The sequence below is a fragment of the Gekko japonicus genome, unplaced genomic scaffold, assembly GCF_001447785.1.
Source record: "Gekko japonicus isolate JY-2015 unplaced genomic scaffold, Gekko_japonicus_V1.1 scaffold257, whole genome shotgun sequence".
NCBI classification, from domain to species: Eukaryota; Metazoa; Chordata; class Lepidosauria; order Squamata; family Gekkonidae; genus Gekko; species Gekko japonicus.
In genome coordinates this window covers 1,170,985-1,184,581 of record NW_015171509.1, presented here as the reverse complement: position 1 = coordinate 1,184,581, position 13,597 = coordinate 1,170,985, and the positions used below count along the sequence as shown (strand labels likewise).

General features: G+C 47.9%; 1 protein-coding gene across 1 annotated transcript in view; it reads left to right on the top strand.

The window, feature by feature from the left end:
- Positions 1 to 10,151, top strand: part of GAK (cyclin G associated kinase) — a 109,125-nt gene extending 98,974 nt beyond the window's left edge. Inside the window, exons 25-28 of the mRNA XM_015419326.1 lie at positions 2,924 to 3,163; positions 5,143 to 5,291; positions 6,495 to 6,671; positions 9,310 to 10,151. Coding sequence (XP_015274812.1) covers positions 2,924 to 3,163; positions 5,143 to 5,291; positions 6,495 to 6,671; positions 9,310 to 9,411 — 668 coding nt within the window. The 3' untranslated portion in view covers positions 9,412 to 10,151. The remainder of the gene's footprint in view (positions 1 to 2,923; positions 3,164 to 5,142; positions 5,292 to 6,494; positions 6,672 to 9,309) is intronic.
- Positions 10,152 to 13,597: the final 3,446 nt, after the last annotated feature.

Sequence of the window (13,597 nt, the reverse complement as noted above, 5' to 3'; positions counted from 1 at the left end):
AGCCTTGTTTGTTGCTCACAGTATGCCCTCCCTAGGGAAGAAGATCTCTTCCCAGACGCTGTCCAGGTGGATTGTGGAAGTAATCAAGCTATGTTACGCTTTGGCTAAGAGACCTCTTCCAGGTCAACTTCGCGCCCACTCTACAAGGGCGGTGGCGGCTTCCACAGCTTTCCTGAGAGGGATGCCATTGGAGGACATCTGCAACGCTGCGACTTGGGCTACTCCGCTCACCTTCGTGAAGCATTATGCCCTTGATGTCCGGTCTACTCGTCGTGTGGCGTTGGGTCGGTCTATTTTGCAGACGGCGCAGGTGTAGGGCCTCGGCCCCTCCTCCAGGTAAGAGTTATTGCTTGCTATTCTCCCAAGGGTGTGATGCACAGAGACCACGAAGAAGATAGACAGGTTGCTTACCTGTAACTGGTGATCTTCGAGTGGTCATCTGTGCATTCACACCACCCGCCCTCCTTCCCCTCTGCTCTCGGCCCTTCATCTTGTTTCTTTGAAGGCTGTTGGGCGGCGGTCAGAAGGAACTGGCGGGATCTGCGTGCCCCTCCTTGGTCATGCGCAGTGGAGCCGGCGCGTGACCTGGGAGAGGCGCGAAAATCCCTTTTGCTAGCTATCGGTACCGAGAAGGTCAGCGCAGGCGCAGAGTATCCCAAGGGTGTGAATGCACAGATGACCACTCGAAGATCACCAGTTACAGGTAAGCAACCTGTCTGTGTCGAGCCTCAACACAAGTAGAAAGGTTTCTGGTTCACCTCCACCTGAAGTAGTCCCCTTGTGCCCATGCCTTTATCGGGCCCCTTGCTGGTTGATGGAACTCGGTACACTGACAGTCTGGGGAAGAAGAAGGTGCTCCCCGTTGACCTTAACAGAGCAAGGGAACGATGGCATTTCCATTCACGAAATGAAAGTGGATTAAGGAGACTGTGGCTTGGGCTCAAGTGCAGATAAGGCTGATGCCAACTTGCTGTGTGATCATAATTGAGGAAAGAGAGCAGGGAATTCTCTCCCACAAAGGGAGGGCAGATGCGCTTTCTTGGCCAGATCCCGGGCTTACGAACACAAAGAAGCTTAGCTCCTTCTGTCACCATTTTATTCTGTTGGGAAGCTCTCTGGAAAGGAGCACTGAAGGTCCGTCCCTCTTTGCCCTTGTTGGCTAACCTCAGCTGCAGCACACTGTAGGAACATAAGAAGGGCTTTGCTGGATCAGAACAGTGGTCCGTCTAGCCCAGCATTCTGTTTCACACAGTGGCCGACAGCAAGCTGCCCTGGAGGGCTTGCAAACAGGGCATAGAGGCCAAGACATTTCCTTGATGCTGCCTCCTAACACTGATATTCAGGAGTTTGCTGCCTGGGTACATGGAGGTTCGAATAACTCACTATGGCCAGCAGCCATTGACAGACCTCCGTGAATGTGACTAATCCCCTTTTAAACCCATCTGTGCTTGTGGCCGTCACTACGTCTGCCAGCAAATGTGTTCCACAATTTCTTGTTGAATGAAGAACAATTTCCTTTTGTCTGTCTTGAACTTGTTGCCTATCAGCTTCATTGGGTGCCTCCCAAGTTCTAGTATTATAGGAAAGGGGGCAAAAGCTTGCTGTATCCACTTTCTGCACCCCACACATAATTTTATAAACCTTTCGTGACTCCCCCCCCCCTCCCCCCGGGGTATTTTTGTATTTTTAAGTGTGTGCACCTCTGGTGACTGACCCCTACTGGGGGCCTGGAGGATATTCAGAGCGGTGGCTGAATAAAGCCTGCCCCTGTCCTCCTGACTGCTGGTATTCCAAGGAGGTCTCCTATCCAAGTACCTGCCAGGGTCCACCCTGCTTAGCTTCCGAGATCTGACGAGATTGGACTTGCCTTGGGCTATCCTGGTCAGGGCTGTAGCTTTCTTCTTTCTAAACTGAAAAATCCCAGGCTGTTCAGGCCTTTCTTCACAGGAAAGGCTCTCCAGACCCTTAATTATCTTGGTTGCCTTCTTCTGTACTTTCTTCCAGCTCTGCAATATCCTTTTTTGAGGTACAGTGTCCAGAACTGTACACAGTCTTCCAAATGTGAATGCGCCATAACTCTATACAAGGGGCATTACAATACTGGCTGCTTTAGTATTCAGAGGGCCAGTTTGGTGTCGTGGTTAAGTGCGCGGACTCTAATCTGGGAGAACCGGGTTTGATTCCCCACTCTTCCACTCGCAGCTGCTGGATGACCTTGGGCAAGCCATAGTTCTGTCAGAGCTGTTCTTGAAAAAAGAGCAGTTTCTGTCAAGAGCTCTCTCAGCCCCACCTACCTCACAGGGTGTTCGTTGTCTGAGAGAGGGAGGGAAAGGAAAGGAGACTCCGAGTGAAGGGCAGGGTATAAATCCAATCTCCTCTCTCTTCTTCTCTTCTTCATTCCCAATCGCTTTTTTTATAATCCCCAGCATGCAGTTCACCTTTTTTCACTGCTGGCCTCACACAGAGTTGACATTTTCAATGAGCTATTTTCTATAACCCCAAGATCTCTTTCAGTTTTGGTCGTGGCCAGTTCAGACTCCATCAGCATATAAAAAGTTAGGATTTTTTTTTTTGTTCCAGTGTGCATCACCTTACGCTTACAGCATTGAACTTAATTTGCCACACTGTTGTCTGCTCCCCCAGTTTAGAGTAGACATTGATGGACCCGTTCTCCCCGAATCTCTCTTTTGAAGCCATCCGTATGACCACACACGGAAGGAACCCTCCTTCCTCCTTACCACTGAGCCTGCAAATCAGCCTGTAAAGGGAATGCTTGCACACTTCTGTGTCAATGGTGTCACTTCAGGATGCAGCTTTTAAATCAGGGCACTCATGGATGCTGGAGGGTGCGAGGCTGTTTTCGTGTCCAGTCGCTTAAAAGGACGTGGAGAATTCAAATTAAATTGCCCAAATTGTTGCCCAGGTGCTTCCAGCGGAGGATTCTCAGCGAGCGGTTTTGCTGCAAAGTCTACTCAGGCTCAGAAAGGAGGGAGCCAGTGGCAAGCCGGGAAGACCCAAAGCGCGAGCACCTCGTGGCAGTCCCAGTCTCAGCCGAAACCACCGGAGCAGAGCAAGGCGAGCGGGCAACCAAAACCCAACTACACTGTGAATTTCAGCGTCATCGGAGGGCGGGAAGAGAGAGGCATCAGAGCCCCAGGCTTCGGTAAGTTCCCCCCCCCCCCCATGAAAGGGGAACGTCCATGAAAGGTGCAACGTGCTTCTTGAAGCTCTGATTCCAAATCACTGCAGTTGGATCCTGCAAAGCAAGGGGGTTCCCCACCCTTTCTGAGCCTGTGGGCACCCTTTGGAATTCTGACCCAGGGTGGTGGGCTCAGCCACAAAATGGCTGTCACGGGGGGGGAGGAAGTCCAAGTGCAGGGGAGAAGCGAGGGGATTTTAAAGATATGCTGGGAAAGAGAACCAAACCAACACGGGTGGCATCTGCTGCCGAAGCAACGGTATTTTCATCTGCACAGCCAAATCAGATCTCCAGTGGCCTATCAGAAGCTGCGCTGGGCAGGAGCCCCACCTAGCACCACTTTGGGGACCCTTGCTGCAGAGGATTTCCACTGACAGGTTGGGGAGGAGGGTCTTCCAATTCAGTCTTCCTACCACAAACCTCTGATTTCCACCCCCCATGCTGTCCTTGGGGGGTTACCCAGGAGCATTTGGGGGCATTTGGGGCTGCAGCGGAAGGGAAGAAGTAAGGAAGTTGCAGTTTCTGTCTGCAGAAATGTCTGGGATTCTGAACTTTTAAGCTTACCGGGTATAAAAGCTATTTGCAGAAATGTGTCTGTGTGTTTCTCATTTAAGAACATAAGAAGAGCCCTGCTGGGTTAGAACAGTGGTCCATCTAGTCCAGCATCCCGTCTCACACAACGGCCAGCCATTTCCTCTGGAGGGCCAGCAACAGGGCATGGAGGCCAAGACCTTCCCCTGATGTTGCCTTGTGGCTCTGCGATGCAGAGGTTTAGTGCCTCTGAATGTGGACGTTCTCCTCAGTCACCATGGCTAGTAGCCCCATCACTTTGAGGAACGTGTCTCCACTCCCCATCCTCCCACTCACTGGTTTACCTGGATCTCCAGCCGTGAGCCAGGCTCCGTTCTTCAGGTCCCTTATCACATAAATTCCATCAGAAACGGAGGGTCAGACTTCATGGGCTTAGCCTAGGAGGACTACCAAGGACGCTGGCTGCTCTGTCTTTAGCGCCAACTCATATTAATTTAATCAGCAGTATAAGGCATCTGGTTTTGCTGGGTTCTGCATATTCCCCATTGCAGATCAGCAGGGATGTACATGCTGCTGGCTACAGCCACTTACTCTGCCGATGATCTTTAAGCCAAAGAACACAGCCACTGTAGTGACTATCCCAAAGTCACTTGCTCAGCTTAATTGAAGATTTTAACTTGAGCATCCCTAATCCAGTGTTCTTCTGTGTGATGCTGCAGTAGTTTTGTTATTCATTCCATGTTACCAAAGAAAGGCTGAGAGCAGGGGTCTTGTTGTAGAAAAAGAGCTGCCGGAGCTCATTAGCATAACTCATTAGCATAACTTATTTGCATATGCCACGCCCCCTGACATCACCGGAAGTGACAGAAGGCCACACCCCCTGACATCACCGGAAGTGTGTCAGAAGGCCCGGCTACTTACCCTCCTGCTTCATCCTCATTCCCAAACGGAATGAGGATCGAAGCAGAGGGCGGGGTAAAGAAGGGGCGGGGCTTCACCACGTGACCGCCCCGCCCCCTAGAGGTTCTCTTCCGGAGCTCCGTACCTGAGAGCTCCCCCCCGACTAGAGCCCTGGCTGAGAGCATAATCAGATAGGAATAGTGTCTTAGCTGCAACAGATGAGTGTGTTCATGTCAGATACGAGAACTGAGGATTTCTTTGCTCGCCCTCTTAGCCACCGTGTTGATTCAGTGGACTCCTCAATTTGCTGTGTATCCTTAAAAGGTCAGCTGTCAGTCTTGCCCTAAAGCTCATTGGTATTTGGCTGAAGGGAGAATTTAGAGTTGAGGTCCCACCAGAAGGTCACTGTCAGTCTATACGGAAAGGAGTTGGACATCTTATTACTAGGTCAGTTTAGCTTCTGTATCACTTTCTGGCCTGTGAGGAAACTTAAGTCTTATCTTGCCAAACAGGACAAAAACCCAAAGTTTCAGAAAACGATTTTGAGGATCTGTTGTCGAATCAAGGGTTTTCAGCCAAATCTGACAGAAAAGGACCAAAGACCATCGCTGAGATGAGAAAGCAAGAAATGTCTAAAGATATGGATCCCCTAAAATTAAAGGTTTGTAGAAGCTTTACCATGTTGCAGTTACTCAATATGAGTTGGAAGCTAACAGTTTTGTCATGTTAAGGGATGATGAGAGAGACTAAAGCAGCAGAGGACGCGTGATAAGCAAGTGTCAAGGGTGGGGTGTTAGGGAGAGAGTTTGTAGGTATTGTGGGAAATGTGAGGGAGTGGAGGAGGAGGGGAGGGGGTCATAGCTAAGTCATATGTCATGTTTTTTGGATCTCAGGGATCTAAAATATCCCATATTTTTTGTTCAGAGTCAGGAGGCAAGAATTGGAAAGGCCTCTGCCCAAAGTACTGCCAGTCAGTGACTACGAGGCTAACATTGCAATGCCACATAGAGCTACCATCTTCTAAGCCCGTTGAACAGAATTAGTTCGATTTTTATCCCACGCTCCCCACAAGCGGGTTCAGGATGGGTCACGATCATAAGATAACAATATAACTGAAATAGTTATATAGTTAAAACACAAACCCAACACACTTAAAAGGGTGTAACTCTGTTTAGGGTTGTACTATAAATGGACCCATGGTTTGATGACGTAAAGCAGCTTTGCATGTTCAAGGGGTTGAGGCAACTGGGTGAGATAAAGGGGTTCTGGAGTGATGGGGTGGGGAATACAAACTCTATCTGCAGCAGTTTCAGAGTGGGTCTGTCTTTTCTTCTGAGTATAGACTCTTACCGCACAAACCAGCAAATATCAGTGTTTGTGGGGTTTCATGCATTATACTGAGGTTAATATTGCACATGTGCATAGATTGGAGAAGAAAGATCCCAGAAGATGCTGTGTTTTCATGCCTTAAAGTCCTTCACAGAATACATGCAAATGGCCCCTCTCTCCCTTCTGAAGTTGTGTTGCTAAGCTTCAGGGGTCCATTACATTTAGGGCTTCTGAATGTATCTGTGTTGGTCTTTTGTCCATTTATGGCCAAAAGGAAGAGAGCTGGTTCTCTTCCAGTGTGCAAAAACTTCCTCGCTGATTACCTTGACTGTCACTTGACTTATCACCTCGCTGTCACTTGCCAGAGGTGACCAGGGAAGTGGCTAGTTCTAAATCTGTATTAATTAATTGCATGCCAACTAAAAAAGAGTGTTTTTAATGGGCCACATCCTCCAAAGGTGGTAACTAGAATATTTGGGGAAGATGTTCATCATCTTGCTTTATAATACAGTCTGTGCCTTTTTTCTTTCTCTAGATTCTAGATTGGATTGATGGGAAAGAGAGAAATATAAGAGCTTTATTATCCACGCTTCACACGGTGCTCTGGGAAGGCGAAACCAAATGGAAGCAAGTGGGCATGGCTGACCTGGTGACCCCAGAACAAGTCAAGAAGTACTATAGGAAGGCGGTCCTTGTCGTTCATCCAGATAAGGTGAGTCCCTGTGGCTTTTTATCCTACTGCTTCCACCGAATTACTCTTGTATGCCTTGAAGTCAGAGGTGTAGAATGGATGGTGTGCGGACCAGTGGAAAGGAGCATTTGCTGTCCATCAGACTGGCTCTCAGGAAAACCTAGCACGGTCCTATTGTTAAGGCTTGTGCCTGCAGTACATCTTCAGCTGGGGACCTAAGTGGTTCTGGGTAGAAACTCAGTCTGTATCCATACCACTGTGCTGTAGCTGGGGGAGGTAAGGAAGTTTCTGTGCCAAAGCAAACCAAGTGGCTCGCTGTGACCCCCTTATCAGTGCTTCCAGGTCAGGCTGGCTTGCCAGGCTTTTCGACTAGGGACCTCTGCTCTGTCACACTGCCTCTCCCTTGGGCTCCTGCCCTGGCTAGGTTTCCCCCTGCCCTCAACGTAGCAGCTTGGGTCTGCAAATACAGTGGTTGCAGTGCCACTTAAAATCCTCATCTTCAAAAATCTTCATAAGGTCATAAAATAGCAAGGAAATGGAAATGGCCACCATACTTAGATATTCCAGTGATGCTTCCAAAAATGGGGGTTGCTGACTCGACCCATAGTTAGGAGTCCAGGAGAGGACAGAGGATTGTGACTGACGTAGCAACACCACATCCTCTTCCTCAGCCTGGATTGCTGGTGGACTTGGCCATCCTGTCGCCCCATAGAACTAAGCTCTGATTCATACCAGAGCATCCCATTGCCATATTTGGAGTGCCAGTTATTTGATTGGTCAGAAGTCATGGGATTTAAGCCTTCCGCTTGTAGTGTGTGTGGCTTGGCTACTGCACTTGGTTCAGACAAAGCTCTGTGTGCTCGGCAGGCATTCTGATGCTGTATGCTGTGCTCGGCAGTAGAAGGGGCAGATCCGTAGGCATGTGCGCAAAGTTTGATCTTAGAAAGAAGGTGGGCTTTATGCTTCTGTGTCGGAGTTGGCATGTCACATACATGCCAGTTGTAGCATGTCCATCTTACAGGCATTCAGGTTGCTATGAACACATGTAGGCTTGTTGCAGGTCCATTCCTAATCACGCTCCCCCTCACCTGTCGTCTCTCCCCCCCCCCCCCCCCCCCCCGGAGGCTATGGGAAGTTGCAATTTTTGTCAAAATTCCTTGCCAGTTTGGAATAGCCTGATTTATTTATTGACTCCAGGGCTTTCTTTTATAGAAAAAGCCCAGCAGGAACCCATTAGCATAATAGGCCACACCCAACAGCAGAAATTCATTTGCTTATTAGGACACACCCCTGGCAGCTCATTAGCATATTAGGCCACACACCCCATGTTCGCAGAAGTGTGGCCATCCAGACACACTCACCTTTTGCTTCTTATTCTCTTTACCTTGTTTGTTGTCAAAACCCAGGGCTTTTTTATAGCAGGAACTCCTTTGCACCCCTAATGTAGCCAGTCCTCATGAGTTTCTGCTGTTGGGTGTGGCCTATTATGCTAATGAGTTCCTACTGGGTGTGGCCAACTTGGGAGCCAGCCGGAACTCCGTTCCTGTGCGTTCCTGCCCAAAAATAGCCCTGATTGACTCTGTAGTGTATTTTATTGCTGGTTTTAACTTAACCCAAATTTATTAATTGTCCCATTCTGTTGTAAGCCGCCCCGAAGCCTGTTCACAGTGAAGGGTGGCCTAAAAGTCGAAATAACAAATAAATAAATCACTGGAATGCATTTTAAGAGGACAGATATGTGATTCATGAAACAGCCCTTGTACCTTGGATATGTTACCTCGTTAGCTGTAGTATTTTTATTTGGGGGGGGCACGGTTCCTGACATTGCTCTGTAAGGCATTACATGTGCAGAAACATGTTCGCAGCACATGTACAGCATGTGCTTTCTGGAGCCACAAAGGCAGTGCCTCCCAAGCTCTTCTGAAATATCTCCTACTCCAAGGAAATAGAGGGGAGCCTGGATCCGTTCCTTCAGCTGGGGGGAAATACGCTGTTTGGTTTTGGTTTGCTCAGAAAGGGGAGAGTTGCTCACGGCCACTGTGAGGTTTCCAAATTCAGTACCTAGGAGAGTCTCCGTTTATGGCCAAGCTGAGGATGCACAGCTGCTTGGGACAAGCACAGAGCTTTGCCAGTCTGCTGGCAACATGACAGTCCCTGTCTTCGATTTATAACCTTCAATTTATAACCCTTTGAACTGGATCTCCCCAGGACTTGAAGAAACAAGTGGGATTAGAGTCATGGAGGATAGATCTATCAATGGCTACTAGCCATTGACTGAGGGGAACCTCTGCATTCAGAGGCACTAATCCTCTGAATCTCAGAGGCAGGAGGCAACACCAGGGGGAAGGTCTTGGCCTCCATGCCCTGTTGTTGGCCCTGCGGAGGAACTGGTTGGCCACTGTATGAGACAGGGTGCTTGGCTAGATGGACCACTGGTCTGATCCAGCAGGGTTCTTAAGTGGGCTCCCAGAAACACCTCAGTGGGTGCCAGGACTAGCCAGGCACAGCATTGGGATCAGTGACTTGGTAGCCCCAGGATGGCTTCGGGGGGAGGGGTACTTTTCGATGGGGAAGCAGAATTAGTCATCTGTAACTGAAATTGTGGTTGTTTTGACTGTGCAACATGGGGCCTGTCCAACTCTGTTCCTTCTCTTTGCAGGCCACAGGACAGTCTTACGAACAGTATGCCAAAATGATCTTCATGGAGTTGAACGACGCGTGGTCAGAATTTGAAAACCAAGGATCCAAGTCGCTTTTTTAACACAACTCCCTCTTGCAGGAGGGTGGATATCAAACATGTATTGGCACCAAAACTGAATCTTTGTGTGCTGTTAGTGTGGCCTCCTTCGGGTTTGAGGAAGGGGGCAAAGGAAAAAAAAAAAAGCCCTTCCCAGTTCCTGCACACTTTGAAACTGCACACTCAGCAAACCAGGATGTGTGTTTGTGTCAGAGGACACTGGACGGGAAGCATGACGTAGATGACACTCTGGGGCCACTGACACCTGGACGTTGGTGCCCTGGGTGTGGGAAGTTCCAGGCCACGTTAGATGGGGCGGGCACACCGATCGTATTAATGGTGGCTGCTGGTATGGGTGTAATGGCTATCTTTCGTTTTGAATCCTGGTTTTTATTTTTATTTTTTTGGGTTGAAGAACCACACAACCTCAGTTCTGTTCTCACCACCACCACCACCACCACTGTCTTTTGTGATTTTTATTACTTTATTTTTCTTTTTTACTTCAATGTTTGCCTTATTCAAAGTGCTTTAGTTACCTTCTCGGCCGTGGATTTGCTCAGCATCTGTTTCTCAAGCCTGTGAGAGGTGTACATTTTGTTTTTTCCTTCTGTATTTTATGTAATCATTCCAAGAGATCAATCTGTAAATAATTAAACTATTTTCTGACAACACCTGCGTTCCTTATACTGCATCGACAGTCACTTAGCCAAAGCACTCCCTGTTGGTGGCAGATTTTGGTTTGAGTGAATGTTGTATCCACCCCCGCGCCCCCCCCCCCACATAATCATTGGAAGCGGATCTTGGCTTTAAATTAAGGATTTGCATGGTCATGTTCTATTTATGGAGGGGTTTTTTTCTGAGAGTCAATGTTACGTTTGATGTTTATTCCAAAGCATTTTTCTGAAACCATTTATATTGTTTCACTCCTGTCCTGCGTTTCTTGTTACTTTACTCAGTGGTCTATGTGCCTTCTGTTGGACATAACTGAATTGTATAGAAGTAAGCAGGTATGCCGAGACCTCAGATGTGTAGCTCAATCAATGCTGCTTGCTGTTTTTGATTCTGGTCACGTTGAACTCGATAAAGGCTCCATGGTTAGCCTCCGTTTTTGAAGGTGGGGCCATATGTGGTTTTTGCCGGCCATGGACAACTTTCCATGTTTGAAAGCCTGTCGATTCTGGAATTTCGTACACATGGATCAAAGACCGGGGAGTTTTGTACTTTAAGATGTCCTTTACTTGTCCACTGAATATGCTAGCGACTTCTAAAGCAGGGGAAACACACTCTTCGCTACCGCTCCTGTAAACTGCATTATGCGCTACAGCTTACATCAAGGCTAGTTCTGTGTATGCAAGTGTTATCATTGGTGTTCTGGCTTGTTGCTTATGGTGACAACATCTTGCAGCTCATGGTGTGTAATGTCCTCATTTGGGTTGGCGCCACTTGAATCCGCTTGCAAGTCATCATGGGTTCGTTGAGTCCTGTTTTGCAACTTCGTTGAGATGAGAGGTTTGCCGAAGTCAGGAGGTGCGCTTTAAAAAAAAAATAGACGTCATTTCTGAACAAAGTTTGACTTTCCCTGTCATCCCTCTAATATAATATTCTGAGGCACACCCCCACCTCTGCTTAGACAGCAGTCCATGGGGGCAGAAGTGGGTTTTGTTATGCATTGTATCTTTCTTTTGAGCGTTTGGCCTCTTTAATAGACTCTCCAAGCAGCAGTCAGCCTGGGGAAAGATGTACAGAACTCAGAGAGAGCTCTATACTGAAATGTGGGATACGTCTGCCTCACTGTTTTGAAATCAGTCTTCCTTCCTCCCCCCTCCCTGGGAATGAAACTGCAGTGTCATGTTTTATTGTGTCTTGATTAAAACTTGATACTGCTATCGGAGGATACATTTGGTTTGCATGCCATCTGTTTGTTGTTGTTCAGTCTCACAGTCGAGTCTGACTCTTCGCAACCCCATGGACCAGCTCCCGCCAGGCCCTCCGGTCTTCCACCGTCCTCTGAAGTTTGCTCAGTTTCATGTTCGTTGCATCTATGACACTGTCTAACCATCTCATCCTTTGCCGTCCCCTTCTTCTTTGACCTTCAATCTTTCCCAGCATCAAGGTCTTCTCCAGTGAGTGCTCCCTTCTCATTGGGTGGCCAAAGTATTTGAGCTTCAGTTTCATTATCTGGCCTTCCAGGGAAAAGTCAGGGTGGATTTCTTTTAGGATTGACTGATTTGATCTTTTTGCAGTCCAAGGGACTCTCAAGACTCTTCTCCAGCACCATAGTTCAAAAGAATCTATTCTTCGGCGCTCGGCCTTCCTTATTGTCCAACTCTCGCAGCCATACATGACATCTGTTAGCTGTCCTTTATAGAGTTACGTATATGCCACCTGAGTTCATACTTACAAATGTCGTCAACCTGTTGTGTTGCTGGTTTCCTTCCCCCAAGCAAGATAGGGTGTGCAGAAAACCAACTTGATGGTGCATTGCTCGTGAACAGCTGCTAAGCTGTGGCCGGGTGGTTGGTGGTGTTCTCCTGTGTATTTGCAAGTGCAGTTGGGGCACCGTGCAGAGCTACAGCCTGCCATGGGTACATGGAGCCCACTGGGCAGTTGTGGATTGTAGACCATTGTTGTTGGTTTCTGAGTGGGAAGGCCAGTGGACGGACTAAAGGGTTCCATGCACCTTTGGGTATTTCTCTGGCTCTTCATTGGTCAAAGGCTCTGTAATAAATTGTCTCCCTAATCGTATGTTGTTGTTTGTTACCACTATCAATTAATGGGTTTCATAGTCATGGACTGTTTTTTCCCTCCAGGCATGCACAACCATTATATACAAAATCCAATAGCTATGACACATCTCACATTTGCATCTTGGAAACCCATTTTCTTGTTCTTCATTAGAAACACTGGGCAAAGTGTGTACTCCGCCACGATTAAAGTTTTGTGAGGCCACTAAAAACTAGATGAATTTACTCCTTGAATTTGACCTGCCGGTGATCTCTGCTCTAGACAGATGCAAAAACACCAGTAGCTTAGTGACCGTGACTGTAACACAGTACCAGTCACAACATCTCAAACTGGTTAAGTGTACATGTTCCACAGAAACCTTCCTGAAACTGGATGCTGAGCAAACGAAAACCAGAAAAGGGAAGGAAGGAATAAGATGTAGTTCTTGAAGGAAAAGCCCTTCTGTCTGCAGATAGTGAGAGTATTCATGCGGAGCAAGAAGCTGTCTCGCAGACTCCAGTTGAGCCATCCTACCGTACAAAAAAAGTTCTCAGTTTGTCCCAGCAGCCTTTCATGCAAAGCAGCTCTAGATATTCTCTCCCTTTGGAAAATATAAAGGCTGGGTGCAATTTGGCTCACTGAAGCATTGATTGGGAGAGTCCTTTTTGAAGATAGGAAGCTTCCTTGTAAACATATCAGACCACTGGTCCTGGTCCATCTAACTCAGCATCATCTGCTCAAGAGGGGCCAGGTTCAGTTCCCAGGCATCTCCAGTTCAAAAGGGTCCAGCAGTAGATGACTTGGTTCCTGAGCAATGGCCCCTCTAAGCTGTGGAGTCTTGTGAGCAAAAATTCTACTCTGTGAGCTGCTGGCATTAAAGTTGTGAGCGAACGATTTGGCTACTGCATAAATAAGTTTGCTCTGGAGCCACCCTTCCTGAGCTAAGACGAAAATGTGTGAGCTGGAGGCTAAAAAACTGTGAGCTTGCTCACACTAACTCACCTTAGAGGGAACACTGTTCCTGAGACCTTGGAGAACTGCTGCCAGCCAGAGTAGACAGTACTCACCTGGGTAGACCCATGGCAGCTTCAGCTTCTGGTGTTTGTGGTGGAGGAAGCTCTTCCCCAGGTGCCAGAGACTGAGCCGGGGGCCCCATTGCCTGGGGAAAATGTGTCTCTCTCTACCCTGAGACACCTCTCTTCCTTGTAAGGTAGAGAAGCTGTCTTTTTTTAAGCGGTACTTTGCACTTGCAGCTTGTACTCCTCAGCTTCCAGCAATCCAAAATTTTTAAAAATCTCAACGAGAATAACAATCTTATAACCTAACAGTGTGGCCAGAAAGAAAACCCAACTGCTTTAGTGTACTCATAGCACAGTTCGAGGTCATCGCACAAATATTTGGAAAACTGAAAGGCCCCTATCTCTGATGCTCATTTAACTCCCTGTCACAGCTGAGGGCACACCGAACAGTGCCCAGAAGGAGACCT